The sequence below is a fragment of the Microtus ochrogaster genome, chromosome 17, assembly GCF_000317375.1.
Source record: "Microtus ochrogaster isolate Prairie Vole_2 chromosome 17, MicOch1.0, whole genome shotgun sequence".
In the NCBI taxonomy this organism is placed as follows: Eukaryota; Metazoa; Chordata; class Mammalia; order Rodentia; family Cricetidae; genus Microtus; species Microtus ochrogaster.
This window is the reverse complement of record NC_022019.1, coordinates 30,987,062-31,001,810: the sequence shown is the minus strand read 5'-3', so window position 1 is coordinate 31,001,810 and position 14,749 is coordinate 30,987,062. Positions and strand designations below refer to the sequence as shown.

The following is a 14,749-nucleotide window of genomic DNA, read 5'->3' as shown; positions in this document are numbered from 1 at the left end:
TAAAGAATTCTGAGGAAGTTAAAATTGGCTCCTATCCTTGTGAAGTGTTCACACGTCCTGGAACGAGTCAACTGTTACCTTAGAGAAGCAGTGGCAGATCCTTTCTTTGGAGCGGATTGTATACTCAGCAACACTGGGCTCTGTCTTCATGACAGATTCGTATTTGCTGGTTGCATCTGTGTATCTATGAAATAAGCAACCCGGGAGTAACAATAAAACCGTTTCCAAAGCTGGAGGATCAACCCCTCCTTTCAGGGTGTACTGCTTAGTAATCCAGCCGAACTAGCACAACTCCTGCCCTCAAATACAATGCCTCTAACCTGAGTCCAAGGCCGCCCCTGAAGCCCAGAGACAGGCAAGGGTGCTTGTCAACAGGACTGACTCACACGGTGGAGAGAGCCCATACACTCATTATTCTCCAGGACATGCGCTTGCATGGGGTGGAGAGTTGAAAGTTAAATGGAGGGACTGCACAGCTTCGAGGAACTCAACATCCATCCTGAAGTGACACCAGAGACGAAGCTGCTCTAAGGTCACTCATACACCTGTAAGCCCAGTAAGCGTGGCAGCTCACCTCACTAACTCAAGTGTTCTGTCACCGGCAAATGCCTCTTCATGTCTCCCCAGAAAAGTTCACAAAAGAGGGGTGTGTGTGTGTGTTGGGGGCATAGGGAACAGCACTGTTGAGCAAAGCCAGTGTCTTGCACGTCAATCACTCTTCCACTGACCTGTAGCTCCATCCCTAAGGATTTACACACGGAAGTGGCATTATTCATTGGGTGAGCGTCACTGGGTGGTGGCTGGATAAATAAACTAGTGTGGAGAGTAATACCATGGAAATATTAACCAATAAATAGGAAAGATTGAAACAACAAGCTGGATAAAACCCAGAGAACTCTGCTAAAGGGGAAAAGGCTAATCTCAAAAGTTTCCATTTTGTGTTTGCATTTCTTCAATACTCTTGAAATGATAACACCATAGAAACAAAAAATATATTCGTGGTTGTTGGGATCTACGGACAGAAAGGCAGTGTGGTGTAAGGGACAGCACAGGAGGCTCGTGTCATGAGAGCTACAAGGAGTAGGGAACACAGAGTCTATCTCACAGTAAGCAGTACTGTCTGGAGACTCTTCAACTCTCCTGCCCCAGCCTACCAAACCCCTACACCCCAATATCCACACAGACAACTCCTGTTTTAATATGAGAACGTAAATACCTACCACCTCCCCAAGAGCTCCCCTTTTGCTCCTGGCCTTCGCTGCTATAGACTGGATTAAGGGTTTCTCTTTGCTCTGTCCACTCTGAAGCTCTGCTAACACCTCTATACCCCAGCACTTCATATCGATTGTGGTGATATTTGATCATGATCTAAACAAAGCTTGCCTGAAGATCAGAGAAGCAATGCTCTGACCAAAGGGGTTCCCGTCCTCAGACTGCACTGAGCTCCTGTCTCCTCCCACCTGATATTCCTCTCTCCACTCAGCCATATCACTCCTGTCTCTACCTTCCCTACTGCTGAGATTAAAGGCGTGGGATCCCAAATGCTGAAATCACCTCTGTGTGAGCTCTGTTTCTCTTTTAGACTGGATCAATTTTGTGTAGCCCAGGGTGGCCTTGAACTAACAGGGATCTGTCTGCCTTTGTCTCTTTAGTGTTGGGATTAAGGGTGTGTGCTACCACTGCCTGGCCTTTAGTGGCTTAGCTCTGCACTTCAATCTTCAGACAAGCTTTAGTTTTTCTGTTTAATTTGTATTTTATTTCCTTTTTTTATATCACCACAACTGACCTCCCACATTAAGCTATAACCTTTTATAAAAGGTTTATACTACTAAAGGCTGTAGTCACATTTCTGTGCTCTCAGTGCACAGCCCAGTACCTGGCACACAAAACAGGAAACACCCGAAGTAGCACTGAGCTGCTAGTGGGGCACCGTGCAGTCCCTCCACGGTGTCCGTCCGGACACGCCAGGCTCTTACCTGCCATCTTGTATCAGCTCTTCGGCTGACGCGATCAGCTTATTCAGTTTCTTCACTTGCTTATAGTGTGCAAAGCACCTTTTATGATCCTGGTCAAGTTTCAGACACTCACGGACTTCGCTGCTCACATAGTTTAAAAAAAAGAAATACTCCAAGTCAAAATAATCCTTAAATACTTTTCTGCATTAAGTAATCAACATTAACGTATTTTTGTAACAATGAAAACATGCTGACTTTTACTATACACATTTACATATGACATCATATCATAAAAACAACAATTCAAATGGCATGAATCTACACATTAAACACTCTGTTTCAGTAAGTAAAACAGCAATGTCACTTTGGTAAGACTAATTCTTGAAAATAAGCTGTAGAATTTATATAATACATTAGTGATAACATAGTTTATTTAAATGGGTATAGATATTTTAAAAAGTCCTTAATATTTGTATTAACATAATATGAAACTATCAAAAGACTAGATGTGGCTGTCGCAGGGGCTGACCTGAGGGAGAGCTCATGGTCCCCGAGGTGATAGTAGAGCGTGCTGATTTTGTAGAATGCCTCCGTGTTGTCATGCTTCAGTTTTGAAGCAGCCTTTAAGTCACTGATGGCTTTCCTAGGTTCTCCTTCCTTTATAAAACATTCAGCTCGAAGTTCGCGTAATTCTGCATCCCAAACACAAACCTTGAGAAACAAAAGAACTAGACTTTAAGAAACATAAAGTGTGTGCTCGATTCTTGCATCCCACACATTCCATCCACACATTCACAAACAAACACCCCAGTTAATGTGATTAAAGTCGGTATTTTATAAATGGGGTTTAAAACCCTGCTATAATTAAAAGTGGAAAACAGAAGGTGATAACTTCCTGAGGGTGCCTTAAATCCTGAGGGAGGAGAAAATACACAAAAGCGAGTTTTTCTTCCCCAGATTATAGAATTTTTAAACTCTGAATACACAAAAACATAGCACTCGCACACTGAGTTCCAGCCAAGCTCGAAATGCACAATAAAACCCTTTCTCAAAACTGAAACAACAAAACCATGGCATTTACTAGTAGAGGGTTATTCCCACTGACACATTTGATGAGAATATTCAGATGTTTACGCAACAATTATAATTTCTATAAGGAAAGAAAGCCGAGGTTCTTTTTCGTAATTCTTGCTTGATTTTGTTTTTAAGACAGGATATCGTGTATACTAAGCTGGTCTTCAACACCCTATTAGCTCAGGATGGCTTCGAACTCTTGATCCTCCTCCTGCCCTACTTCCTGAGTGTAGCGATTTCGGGTGTTACTGCCGTACAAGGTGTCAAATACAAGGCTGTGTGAATGAATGCTGTGCAAAAAAACTGAACCTGAAACCTTAGTTCCCAAATAGCAAAATACATACTGCACTGTAAAATACTACATCCTTGCTTCCTTGATATTAAATCCTCATTTTAAAAAAATAACATGGAAGACTTCACCATTCCTATTTTAGGAAGTCTATCACACTCATTAAACACAGTAGATTCTTCTAAACAGATACCCCAAGTTCACAAAGAGGGCCTATTTTGTTTTTCTCGGAGTCTCTAACACTGTGTCAATAATGTTTTATATATATTTATATATATATATATATATATATATATATATATATATATATATATATATATATATATATATAAAATACTAACGAGCTAGGCCCAAATGGGCAGTCTAGCAGTAAGAAAGTAAAAATAAGTTTTTTGTTCCCTTAATAAAGTATCAATAAAATAATTTAGTACAGCAAGATTACATGATTTCCTCTATATAATTATCAAATATGAGCCAGCAAGATATTTTAGTAGGTGAAGATGTTTACATACAAACCTAGTGACTAAGCCACAGAACCCACATATAGGAGGGAGAAGCACTGACTCCACAGAATTAGTGTATGGCCTCTGCAGGTGCATCACACACACACACACCACACACACACACACCATCACAGCATACACACACAATCACACACACACACCATCACAGCACACACACATCACACATCATCATACACACACTCATAATTTTTAAATTATCAAATGAATGCCTATTTTCCATAAATCACATATTTATTGCCAATATTAAACTGTAAGAATGGTAATTATGTTGATTACTTCCATTTAGACTTTCTTCTGAAATCACTTGCCATTAAATCCTCCTGGGGCAAGGAGATCCTAACCTAATGCTTCCTATTAGAACCTCTGTATCCTAGCACTTTCTCTGCTTTCTCTTCTAGAAACTTCTCACTTTAAGTGTTTCTCTTTCTTTCAAAGACCATCTTTCCTTTCTCTTTAAGTAATTCATCTTTTACCCATTGTCTAACATGGTGCGCTCCAAAATTAAAAGGGGGGGGGAGGCAAACAGTGGGTGAAAATACATAATTCTCACCCAGGGATAGTGGTGCACAACTTTAATCTCAGCACTTGGCAGGCAGACTAAGGCAGATCTCAGTGAGTTCAAGACCAGCCTGGTGTACATAGAGAGTTCCAGGTCAGCTAGTGCTACATAGAAGACTCTGTTAAAAAAACAAGAATGTAGTCTCACTTCACAGCACACCAACATGTACTAAGTACCTTCAACTGCAAATCTCCACGACCAGCCCAAGGAGCAGCCTGTGTCCTACCCTGGTTTGGGCAGCTTATAAACACGGAGTTTCTCCACGCCTAACTCTAAGAGCAGTGCCGGGCTCCCGGGCTCCCACTCTGGAGCCGAGACTCACCTCCAGGATCTTATCAAGGAAGGTTATAGCAGCGGAGTAGTCGGCGCTCTCGAAAGCCGCAAGCGCTTGCGAGCGTAAGCGCTGCATCTCATCGGATTTTACGAGCTGGGACTGGGCTTCCTTCTCTTCATTTTCACTGGGGCTAGATTTGAGCTACAAGCAAAACAACAAATCAAGTTTTCCTCTCTTAAATCCAGATCTGAACATTCTAAACACCATGGCGTGGACACCGCCCAGGAGAGCCAGTCCCACCGCCCCCACAGTTCTGACTGACAAAATACAGCTTTGGGTTGTTCATTACACAGCAGCAGGCAACAAACAGGGATAGCATGGAGAGAAGTTTCGCCATTCCTCAGTGACAAAGCCATGAATATCTCCCTACTGTTCTAAACATTACCGTGTGCTGTGTTTGTGCTGGGCCTGCATGGCACAGTACAAATGCTGAAGGAGTCCATGTTTTCTCCAGCATCTGGCCCCGAGGCTGAGCGTGGTCAGGCCCAGAGTCATCTCCTCAGCCTTTCATGGTTACGTTACCACAGAGCCTAAATGAGCAAGTTACTTCCCCAAATCCTGAATTCAATGCTTTTCTACATGCTGTGTGCATTTTCTCTGACAACAAGACAGCCACACAAACCTGGGCATGGCAAGCATTCCCAACGTGACTGTAGGCAGACATTATAAAAGTCGAGTTCCTTCTCAGCGCTGGGGACTGGACCCAGGGCTTCACTTGCGCTAAGCGTGTGCTCCACCCTAGCCCTACTCCTAACCTTTGTGACTAGGCTGACAGAACATAAAATCACAGGGAGGGAGCTGCGTGTAGCCAGGGATGGAATTCCGTCCTCCAAATGTCCCCAGCTTTGGAAACAACTGCATATACACAATGTGGACAGGGTACAAAATACAATACATGCTTTCGGGAAAAAACCTACTTCTCCTTGAATTATACATCAGCCGACTTTAAAATGTGGATATTTTCTATTAAAGTCAGTTACAGCAATGAAAGTATCTAGATTTGACCCATAATAAGATAATAATTTAGTGGAGTCCCACATGTTTATTTGCATAGTCTGAATTTTTAGGTTATGCACACACAAAATAAAAGGTGACGGACATGCTGGGGAGAAAGTATAAACCATATTATCAGATAATGCCCAAGTTATATCACTAACTTACAGAACTTAAAAGCAAGAACACCCATAAGTAAACAGGCAAAAAAAAAAAAAAAAAGTACTTGAAAATGAAGACATCGCAAGCAGAGAGAGAAAACTCAGTTAACACAGCAAGCAGAAAGTTGGGTGTCTGTTGTATACAGAAAAGGAACCCTACAGGCAGAAATGTAATTTTAGGAAACAGTATGTAGGTTTTGAAAACAGTTAAAAATACAACTACTATATGACCTAGTAATCTTCTCCCTAGACTGTAAGGAAATGAAATCGTCACTTTGTAAAGTTACCTACACTGTAATGTCCAGGGCAATGCTGCTCACAACAGGCACAGAATCAACTTGCGCATCTACTACTACTAGCTTAGCCCTGGGATGGCCCCACTGTTACGTTCATTTACCATTTCCCTAAGTCTGAATCCTTTCCAACTGGTATGTATGTACTCAGCCACTACTAAAGGAGTTTATTAAATAAATTACCAAAGAGTTATACTTGATTTTAAAATTAAATTGTAATTGACTGTTATTTACCAAATATCTAATTTCTACCACAATCAAAATGCAGGTTTTCTTTATATACTGTTGGTAAGAAGTAGTACAGCCACTGTGGAAAATGGTTCGAAGGTCTCCCAAAGGCTAAAAATGACCTAAATATGATCCTGCTATACTACCTGAGTAGTATTTGAAGGACAAGAGGTCAACACACACAGATACCTGCATGCCCATGTCTGCTGTGACATGCCCAGATAGTTACACAAAAGATGTACAGTTAAAAAACACATGACATATATTCACACCATTATAAACCAATGGAGTATTACTCAATCACAAGGAAGGAGGCCATGTTATTTGCAGAAAAACTGGATGGAACTAGAGATTACACACTGCAGAGACTGGCTGCCCGGAAGATCCTAAGGTCAGCCTCTTTCCACGCCCCCAGCACTGAGAGTGCAGTGCACAATGTCATGGCCAGCTTTTACAGCGCTGCCAGGTCCTCGTACTTGAACAAGCTCTTCACCCATTTGAACATCTCCTCAGCCCCAAGAGTTCATTCTTGATGTAAAAAGAAACAAGCACATCCACACATTAGTATACAATCTGCCTTTCTCTTGAATAAATGGTAAAATGAACTGCTTTAAAATCAATCCCTGAGTCACTGTTAGCGGGTATTTGCTTGTGTGCCTATCTCATATACATGTACAACCCAGGAGCATGTTTCAGAGGACATGTCTAGATTCTCATGCAGTTACAGTAAGCAGCCTATATCTGAACCAGGACTTATGTAGCCTACATCTGAATCAGGACTTATGTAGCAATTGTGTGCATTTTATCTTCCGACTGTTGTAGCATGGATCCTAGTTGGTCTTAATTAATCAAAACCCAGAGTCAGATATGGGGGTTAAAGCTGAAGATCAGAGAAGCAGAGCAGTAAGCCACTAGAGAGATCTTATACCTCTGCCAATGCTCAGACCAAAGGGGCAATCCTGTCCTCACACTGCCTAGACTGCACTGTGCCTCCAGCAAACCTCAGAGTGCACTGAGCTCTTGCCTCCTCCTCCTCCTCCTATTCCTCTCTCCGCCAGCCATGTCCCTCCTGTCTCCATCTCCCCAGTGCTAGGATTAAAGACATGGGGTCCCAAGTACTGGGACCACTGATGTGTGAGCTCTTTTTCTCTTAGACAGATTCAATCTCATATAGCCCAGGGAGGCCTTGAGTCCTAGGTTTAAAGGTGTGAGCCACCACTCCCTGGCCTCTAGTGGCTTAGCTCTGCACTCTGATCTTCAGGCAAGCTTTGTTTGCTAAAACACAAATAAAATATCTCTATACAGTGTTAATATGATGCTTTGATGCCAGCTATTAAATATTTATTTAAGAACTATGGGCCGGGGGATGGTGGTGCACGCCTCTAATCCCAACACTCAGGAGGCAGAAGCAGGCAGATCTCTGGGAGTTCGAGGCCAACCTGGTCTAAAAGAGCTAGTTCTGGGACAGGCACCAAAGCTACAGAGATACCTTGTCTCAAAAAAAAACAAAAAACAAAAAACAAAAACTACTATGATTCCTCTGTGTGTGTGTGTGTGCTATAAAACTAATATAAAGTAGCTTATTACAAAGGAAAACCAATTCTGCACGTCGCCCAGTAACCCCTTTGGGCCAGGCACTTACCACTTTCTTAAAATCCTCTTCGGCTTCATCGAGCTTTCCTTGTTTGAGCAGTAAGTGGCCTCTCTGTAACCTCGCCTAGGGGAAGAAGAAGGGCTGTGTGAGCACTATGAATGTCTAAATTTGCTTTTAAATAGAAAGGACAAAACTACAAGTTGTAATCAAGTTACTAATATTCATTTCTTCAGTGTTTGTTTGACTCAACACGGAGACTAATTCCTATAGCTTTAGAATGTGTACAATTTTTATTAAAATATTTTTTTCTCTAAAAATATGTTTTGTTCAACTCAAAGAAATCATAAGCAAACGATTTTTTTCAGGAGGGGGGGCTCTTTTGCTTGTTTAAGATATAAGGTTTCTTTTGAGAATAATAAGGATGTCCTGGAACTAGACAATGGTACTGACTGTAGCAGCTAAAAACTAAGAAATACTCAACTCTTCAACATGAATTATATCCGTATTTTGAAATGATGCTGGGTACAGACACAGGGACCCTAAAGATGAATGGTACAGGGTTCTACCTTCAAGTAACATTCCAGGCCCTGTATATTAATTTTAAAAAAATACTTTTTGACATCATACTAACTCTTTCCACTAAAAGTTGCAGTGGGACTGTCAAAGCTCCAGAAGTAGGTTTTCTTTTCATTAGCCTTTCAACGTAAATATTTACTATAAACAGAATACTGCCTCCCTCCTTCATGTCTGATTGTCCTCTTCCAATACATATGGTCCTAGCTCTTCAACTCACACATCTCTGAGGACGATATAACCACACAGACAACCCAAAGTTATATATTACTTTTACAGAACATAAAGTTTCCCTATTCCTCTATTAGCTACATCGACACACAAAAAGGACAACTAAGGCCGGGCAGTGGTGGCGCACGCCTTTAATCCCAGCACTTGGGAGGCAGAGGCAGGCGGATCTCTGTGAGTTCGAGACCAGCCTGGTCTACAGAGCTAGTTCCAGGACAGGCTCCAAAGCCACAGAGAAACCCTGTCTCGAAAAACCAAAAAAAAAAAAAAAAAAAGGACAACTAAGGCCATTTCGGCCAGCTGATAACTAACCACAATGCTAAGAAAGTGGGTTCCACAGCCTTGTGAGAGGCTGTGCTCCAGTGTCAAGTCATGAAGTCAACAAAAATACGACAGCTGGAAATCCCACCTTAAAATAATGATACAGCAATATTTCACATCAAACACGTACTACATAGTCAGCTCAAATCCTTTTAGGAATATGGAAAATTATAAATAATGGAAATATAAATAATGGTGACAAAATTAATTGATTGATTAATTAATATGCACAGCCCACATATGTATTCCACTGATGAGAGTCTCATAGTGAAATAGTTCACGTGTTAACTTTGTGATCCTCAGCAGGGGTTGTCACTTTAGGAAGTGGGGCCTACCGAAAAGAAGCAGGGTACAGGGGGTGCATCCTTGTATTGGGGGCCATAGCATATCCTGGCTAAAGTGTATTCTCCTCTGCTTCCTGTTTGCCATGAACTAAGTGACTTCCTCTTCCATGTGCTCCACTGTTGTGGCGGCCCCATTCATCACAGGCCCCCAATCAAGGAGCGTGCACTGCATCCTGAAGGTTCTGAAACCACGAGTTAAAACCAATCTCTCTTGTTTATCTTAGCTGTGTTGTCGCATTGATCAAACTAAAGGAATGCCCGTACAGCCTATGACAGCCCTAAAATGACGTACCTGACGTCAGGAAAGCTTCTCTACCTCCACAGCTTATGCACTGACTCTGGGGAGAACCATACTAACATGCTTGGGATCCACAAAACACCCCTTAAATGGACCCCCTCCTCATGCTCCCCCTCACGTGTAAACGTCATTTCAGCACCGAGTCTCTCACGCGTCCCTACATTCCACCTCCAAACAGAGCGGATACTGTCAGGCTTCTGAAGGGAAACAAATCAGCTAGTATACCCTGCCACTCTCCATATACACCTCTTTTGGTTTTCTTGAGACAGAACCCTCTACCTAGCCCTGACTGTCCTGGAACTATCCTTGAACTCAGACATACACATGCCTCTGTCTCCCACAGCCTCTGCCTACCATAGGCTGGGTTAAGCAGCAAGCACACCCAGCCTCCATACAGACTGTTAATTCCGAGAACTTTGCTGTTACTGCTGTTGTTACTGAAATAAAATCTGGCTATAGTACTCAAGCAGACCTCAAGACCCCTGGGCTCCAGGGGTTCTCTTGCCTTCATCTCCCCGTCTGGAACTACAGTTGCGTGCTACTATGAGGAGCAAGTGTAGGAAGTTTGATCTCGTTTTCCTCTCCACACGACAGCTCTGGAATGCTCTCGCAATGCCTATGGTGCCAATACTCCCTGCAGGAGACAGATGACCTCTTCCCGTTTCCCTTAACAAGTTCAGGTGCACTTACTGCAGTGAAATCCATCTTCAGTTCAATCACTTTAGTTAAGTCAGGTAGTGCTGCTTTGGATTTTCCCATCGCTAAGAAGACAGTAGCTCTCCGATAGTATGCTATATAGTTATCAGGGTCACCATCTAAAAATTAAAGTAGTGTTAGCTTTCTGTAATCCACCTGAGAAGATCACAGCTTACAATCTTATTAAATATGGCAATAGACATGGCAGTGGACAACTTCAATCTTGGCACTTGGGAGGCAGGGACAGGCGAGTCTAAGGACAGGCGAGTCAATACAGCAAATTCAAGTCAAGCCAGGGCTACACAGACTCTCTGTGAAGACAATAATAAATACAAGAATGGCATTAAAACTCAGAGTGTGGGACACAGCCGAGTGGCACTGTGCTTAGGTCAGTGCAGCACATGGCGTCCCTGAAGGGCGGGACCCAGAGAGAACACAGCTCCAGCCTTCCCTTTGGCATGGCCTATGCACCTCCTCTCTTTGGATATGTATCTGTACCCTCTGAAAGATCCTCTGTCCTAAACCAGAGAAGTGGCTTAGAGCCGTTCCAGCAAACTAACTCCATGGGACCCTTGGTTTATACTTGGTAGATCTGAGGTTTCAGACTGGCATCTAAAGTGGGCAGCAGGCCCCCCACAAGGCCTGTCACATGACCACACAGATACCCCCCCAAGGCCTGTCACATGACCACACACTGTACTTTGTTGAAAATAAACTACCCGACTTGTCAGGATGACTAACCACTCTGCATAAATCCAGGTGAGAAATGAATAAAAGGTACCTAAGAAAAGTCAATGTCAAAAGACCTAGGTTAAAACCTAGGCAGAAACGTCTTGGAAGGTGCTTTAAGCTGGGCAAGGCTGCAGAACACGTTTAATTCCAGCCTTCAGAGGGCAGAGGCAGGAACAGCTCTGGGAGCTCAAGGCCGTGTCGTGACTGAGTGAGCACTAAGCTAACAAAGACTGCAAACTGAGATTCCGTCTCAGAGAGAGAACGAGAATGCGGCACTGGTCCTCGGGAGCCATGTACTTTATCGTCTCTTTCGTAGACAGCACAATGACAGTTGATGCTACAGATGCTACAACTCATCTGAAAGAAACATCACAAGGGGCAGCTGGAATCTGACCAATAGTGAAGAGTCAATGAACTAGAAAATCTCCAATCTGGAAAAACCACCAAAGCAATGACTGTATTCATCACCTAGCCAAAGAAGAGAATAGCACACTATGTGAGGTCTGCTTAGACAAAGTTTTCATAAGAATCTCGCTTTTCATTAAATGTTGATGAAACATAATGGCAACTTTTATTATGAATACACGGAATCCTATTCCGGTCAACAGACTCGCTCCTGTTACTTCCCACTCCTGCTGTCTCTTTCCTCTCCCCACAGCCCCTCTGCTACTTTCCTGCCCTTCTGCCTCTGATGTTCTTTCTGCCATCTTCCTTACGTTCTGAGCTCTGAGGGGCTGGATAAACAGTTCCACTTAGAGCTGAGCATTCAATGGTTTCTGACTCTCCACAAGGTCTGGAATTACTACTGCCCACTGCAGAATGGAGGTTCTCAGAATGACAAAACCTTGAGTTATTCTTAATGCATACATGGCTAAGCCTCAGTGAGCTCTGTGTTTCATAGATTTGTTTCTAAAGAGTATGTATGCACATATGTGTTTGTGTGTGCATGTGTGTGTCTATGTGGAGGTATGTGCATATGAGGACAGGTGCTTGAGCCCAGATGCATCAGAAGTTTCAGTCAGCAGAAAGAGGCTGGGAAGCAACCTTAGGCCTGTGGAGACGCAGTGCACGCTCTTCCACAGACCTTCCCTCCAGCCTACTCATACCTCTTCCGTTAAATGCACGTGCGCTCATGTATTCTGTGTTTACTAATCTAATTCACCCAGAATCCTGAAAATATGTTTAATGGTTTATTTTACATGTAATAATGCTTTAGGTGTTATCCAAAATGGAAGCTCTGCTAACAATCCGAAGAGAGCAACTGAGCGTTTGGGGTATGATACCAACCTACTGCGGCATGAAACTGAGATAAAGCATCAGCTAGCTGTCCAGCTGCAAGTAACTTCTTTCCCAGTTCAAGATGTTTCTCTACATCTGCATTTACTCCACATTCAGCACCTAAAAAGGAAAACAGAATAATGAGTTAGCTTCCCATGAAGCAACTGTAACCCTAATCAATAGTCAAAGATAACATTAATCTGCTTCAGCCATATGAAAATGACACAGTGAAGCACACTGTTTCATTTTATAGAATATAAAAAGCTCCCAAATATACCTATATTCCATTAAACCAACCCAAGGAATAAATCCAGCTGGAAGAATAAAAGAAAAATAGATTAGAGTACTGGTGACGTTATTCTGCTCAATTAAAGCTGGGAAGCTGGCTCAGTTGATGAGATGCATGCTATGTAAGCATGAGGACCAGAACATGGATCTCCAGCAACCACAAAAACGCCAGCAGGGCGCAGCAGCCCATGCACAAACAGGAGATCCTCAGTGCAGATGGCCAGCTAGCACACCACACGGAAGACTAGATTCAGGGAGACTCAGCCCCAGGAAATAAAATCTAAAGAAGCATGGTTAAGGAAGAGACCGGATACTAACTCAGCTTCCACATGAACACAGACACACACCACATAGTCTGTTAAAGAACGGCTTTGCTAAGCTAGACCCTCATCTTAATGAAGATCAGTCTGCTACGGTATCCAAGGACACCGGGCAATGACAACACACCAGGCACTGGGTTAGTCACTGAGATAAGTGAGCCCTGCTCTTTGATTCCTCTAAGTACCCGACATTACAGTGGGAGGAGACAGACATAACAAACAATAGCTTGTATAATCAGGTAGAAAATTACTGTGGAGTAAGTCAAGTGTCAACAGCGAGAAACAAAAGTAACAAATGGTCCAAGAGCATGCTTCCTTGAAAAGCCAACATCCGAGCAACTTAAGAGGAAGTAAGAAGCCCATCATGCAGGCAGGAAAAGGAGACTTTCCAAGTAGTAGCAGCTAACGCAAACACTTTAAGTTCACGGTACCCAGATACATTCCAAAAATGGCAAGGAGACCTGGATAACTGTAGCAGAGCCACAAAATAAAGTGGTATGAAACCAAAGACTAAAAGCCTTGTCATGTCCTGCTTTGAATTTTACTCCATGAAGACCAGAGACATTTTAAGTAGAATGATATGACTAAGTAGGCCAATTATCTATAAACTGTCTCTTGCTCTGAATTCCTCCTTCAGCAGTTACCCTGACACAGTAATGCACCAGAGTTCAGGTGTTCCTCCTTCACAGTAAAGTCAATGCAGTTTGCTACAAAGGAGCTAGAGAGAACTGTAGGAAGGACGGGTGCCTCCTGGTTCTGTTTGCTGGTGTGCTCTTTTGTTTTTCTGGCTTCTGCTATCTACTGGAGAAAAGATGGTTACCAAGAAGCTACACTTGACTCTGTTCTTGTCTGTCTAGAATCTTCTTTTTTTAAAGTTTCCTCAGGCTTTATGTGAAAATTCTTATCAAACGTTTGGGTGTTATTTGTAGAGGGAAGTTTCTGTCCCCCTGGTCCCACAGCTGTTCAGTCCCAAAGAAACACAGAGGCCTATATTAATTACAAAGGGTTTGGCCTACTAGCCCAGGCTTATTATTAACTAGCTCTTACAACTTAAATTAACCCATAATTCTTATTTGTTTGGCCACATGGCTTGATACCTTTTCTCAATGAGACAGTCTCATCTTGCTTCCTCTGTATATTGCTGATGACTGACTCTGCCTTTCCTCTTCCCAGAATTCTCTTAGTCTTTTCACCCTACCTATACTTCCTGCCTGGCTATTGGACAATCAGCATTTTATTAAACTAATAAAAGTGACAAATCTCTACAGTGTACAGGAGCATTCTCCCACAGCAACCTCCCAACAATGACACTGCACAGTCACACTGTAACTTCACAATTGTCCATTATCCACACAGAGAAGTACCAACACTGGTATGATTGCTTTCTGTTCTCCATCAGCTGCAGTCAGCTCTGGTTTCAGTGTCTCACCGTTAGCAAACCTGAGCTGCAACCACAGCGCAACAAAGTGTGAACCCCAGTTCTGAGGAGAGAGCCTCTTCCCCAGGGAGTGAACAAAGTGTGAACCCCAGTTCTGAGGAGAGAGCCTCTTCCCCAGGAGTAAACAAAGTGTGAACCCCAGTTCTGAGGAGAGAGCCTCGTCCCCAGGGAGTGAACAAAGTGTGAACCCCAGTTCTGAGAGGAGAGCCTCTTCCCCAGGGAGTGAACA

At 42.9% G+C, this 14,749-nt stretch overlaps 1 protein-coding gene across 1 annotated transcript in view; it reads right to left on the bottom strand.

The window, feature by feature from the left end:
• Dnajc3 (DnaJ heat shock protein family (Hsp40) member C3) overlaps window positions 1-14,749 on the bottom strand; it is a 30,458-nt gene that overhangs the window by 6,469 nt on the left and 9,240 nt on the right. Inside the window, exons 2-8 of the mRNA XM_005355674.2 lie at window positions 12,484-12,594; window positions 10,459-10,583; window positions 8,053-8,127; window positions 4,724-4,876; window positions 2,485-2,666; window positions 1,977-2,096; window positions 79-184 (exon numbers count right to left, since the gene is read on the bottom strand). Coding sequence (XP_005355731.1) covers window positions 79-184; window positions 1,977-2,096; window positions 2,485-2,666; window positions 4,724-4,876; window positions 8,053-8,127; window positions 10,459-10,583; window positions 12,484-12,594 — 872 coding nt within the window. The remainder of the gene's footprint in view (window positions 1-78; window positions 185-1,976; window positions 2,097-2,484; window positions 2,667-4,723; window positions 4,877-8,052; window positions 8,128-10,458; window positions 10,584-12,483; window positions 12,595-14,749) is intronic.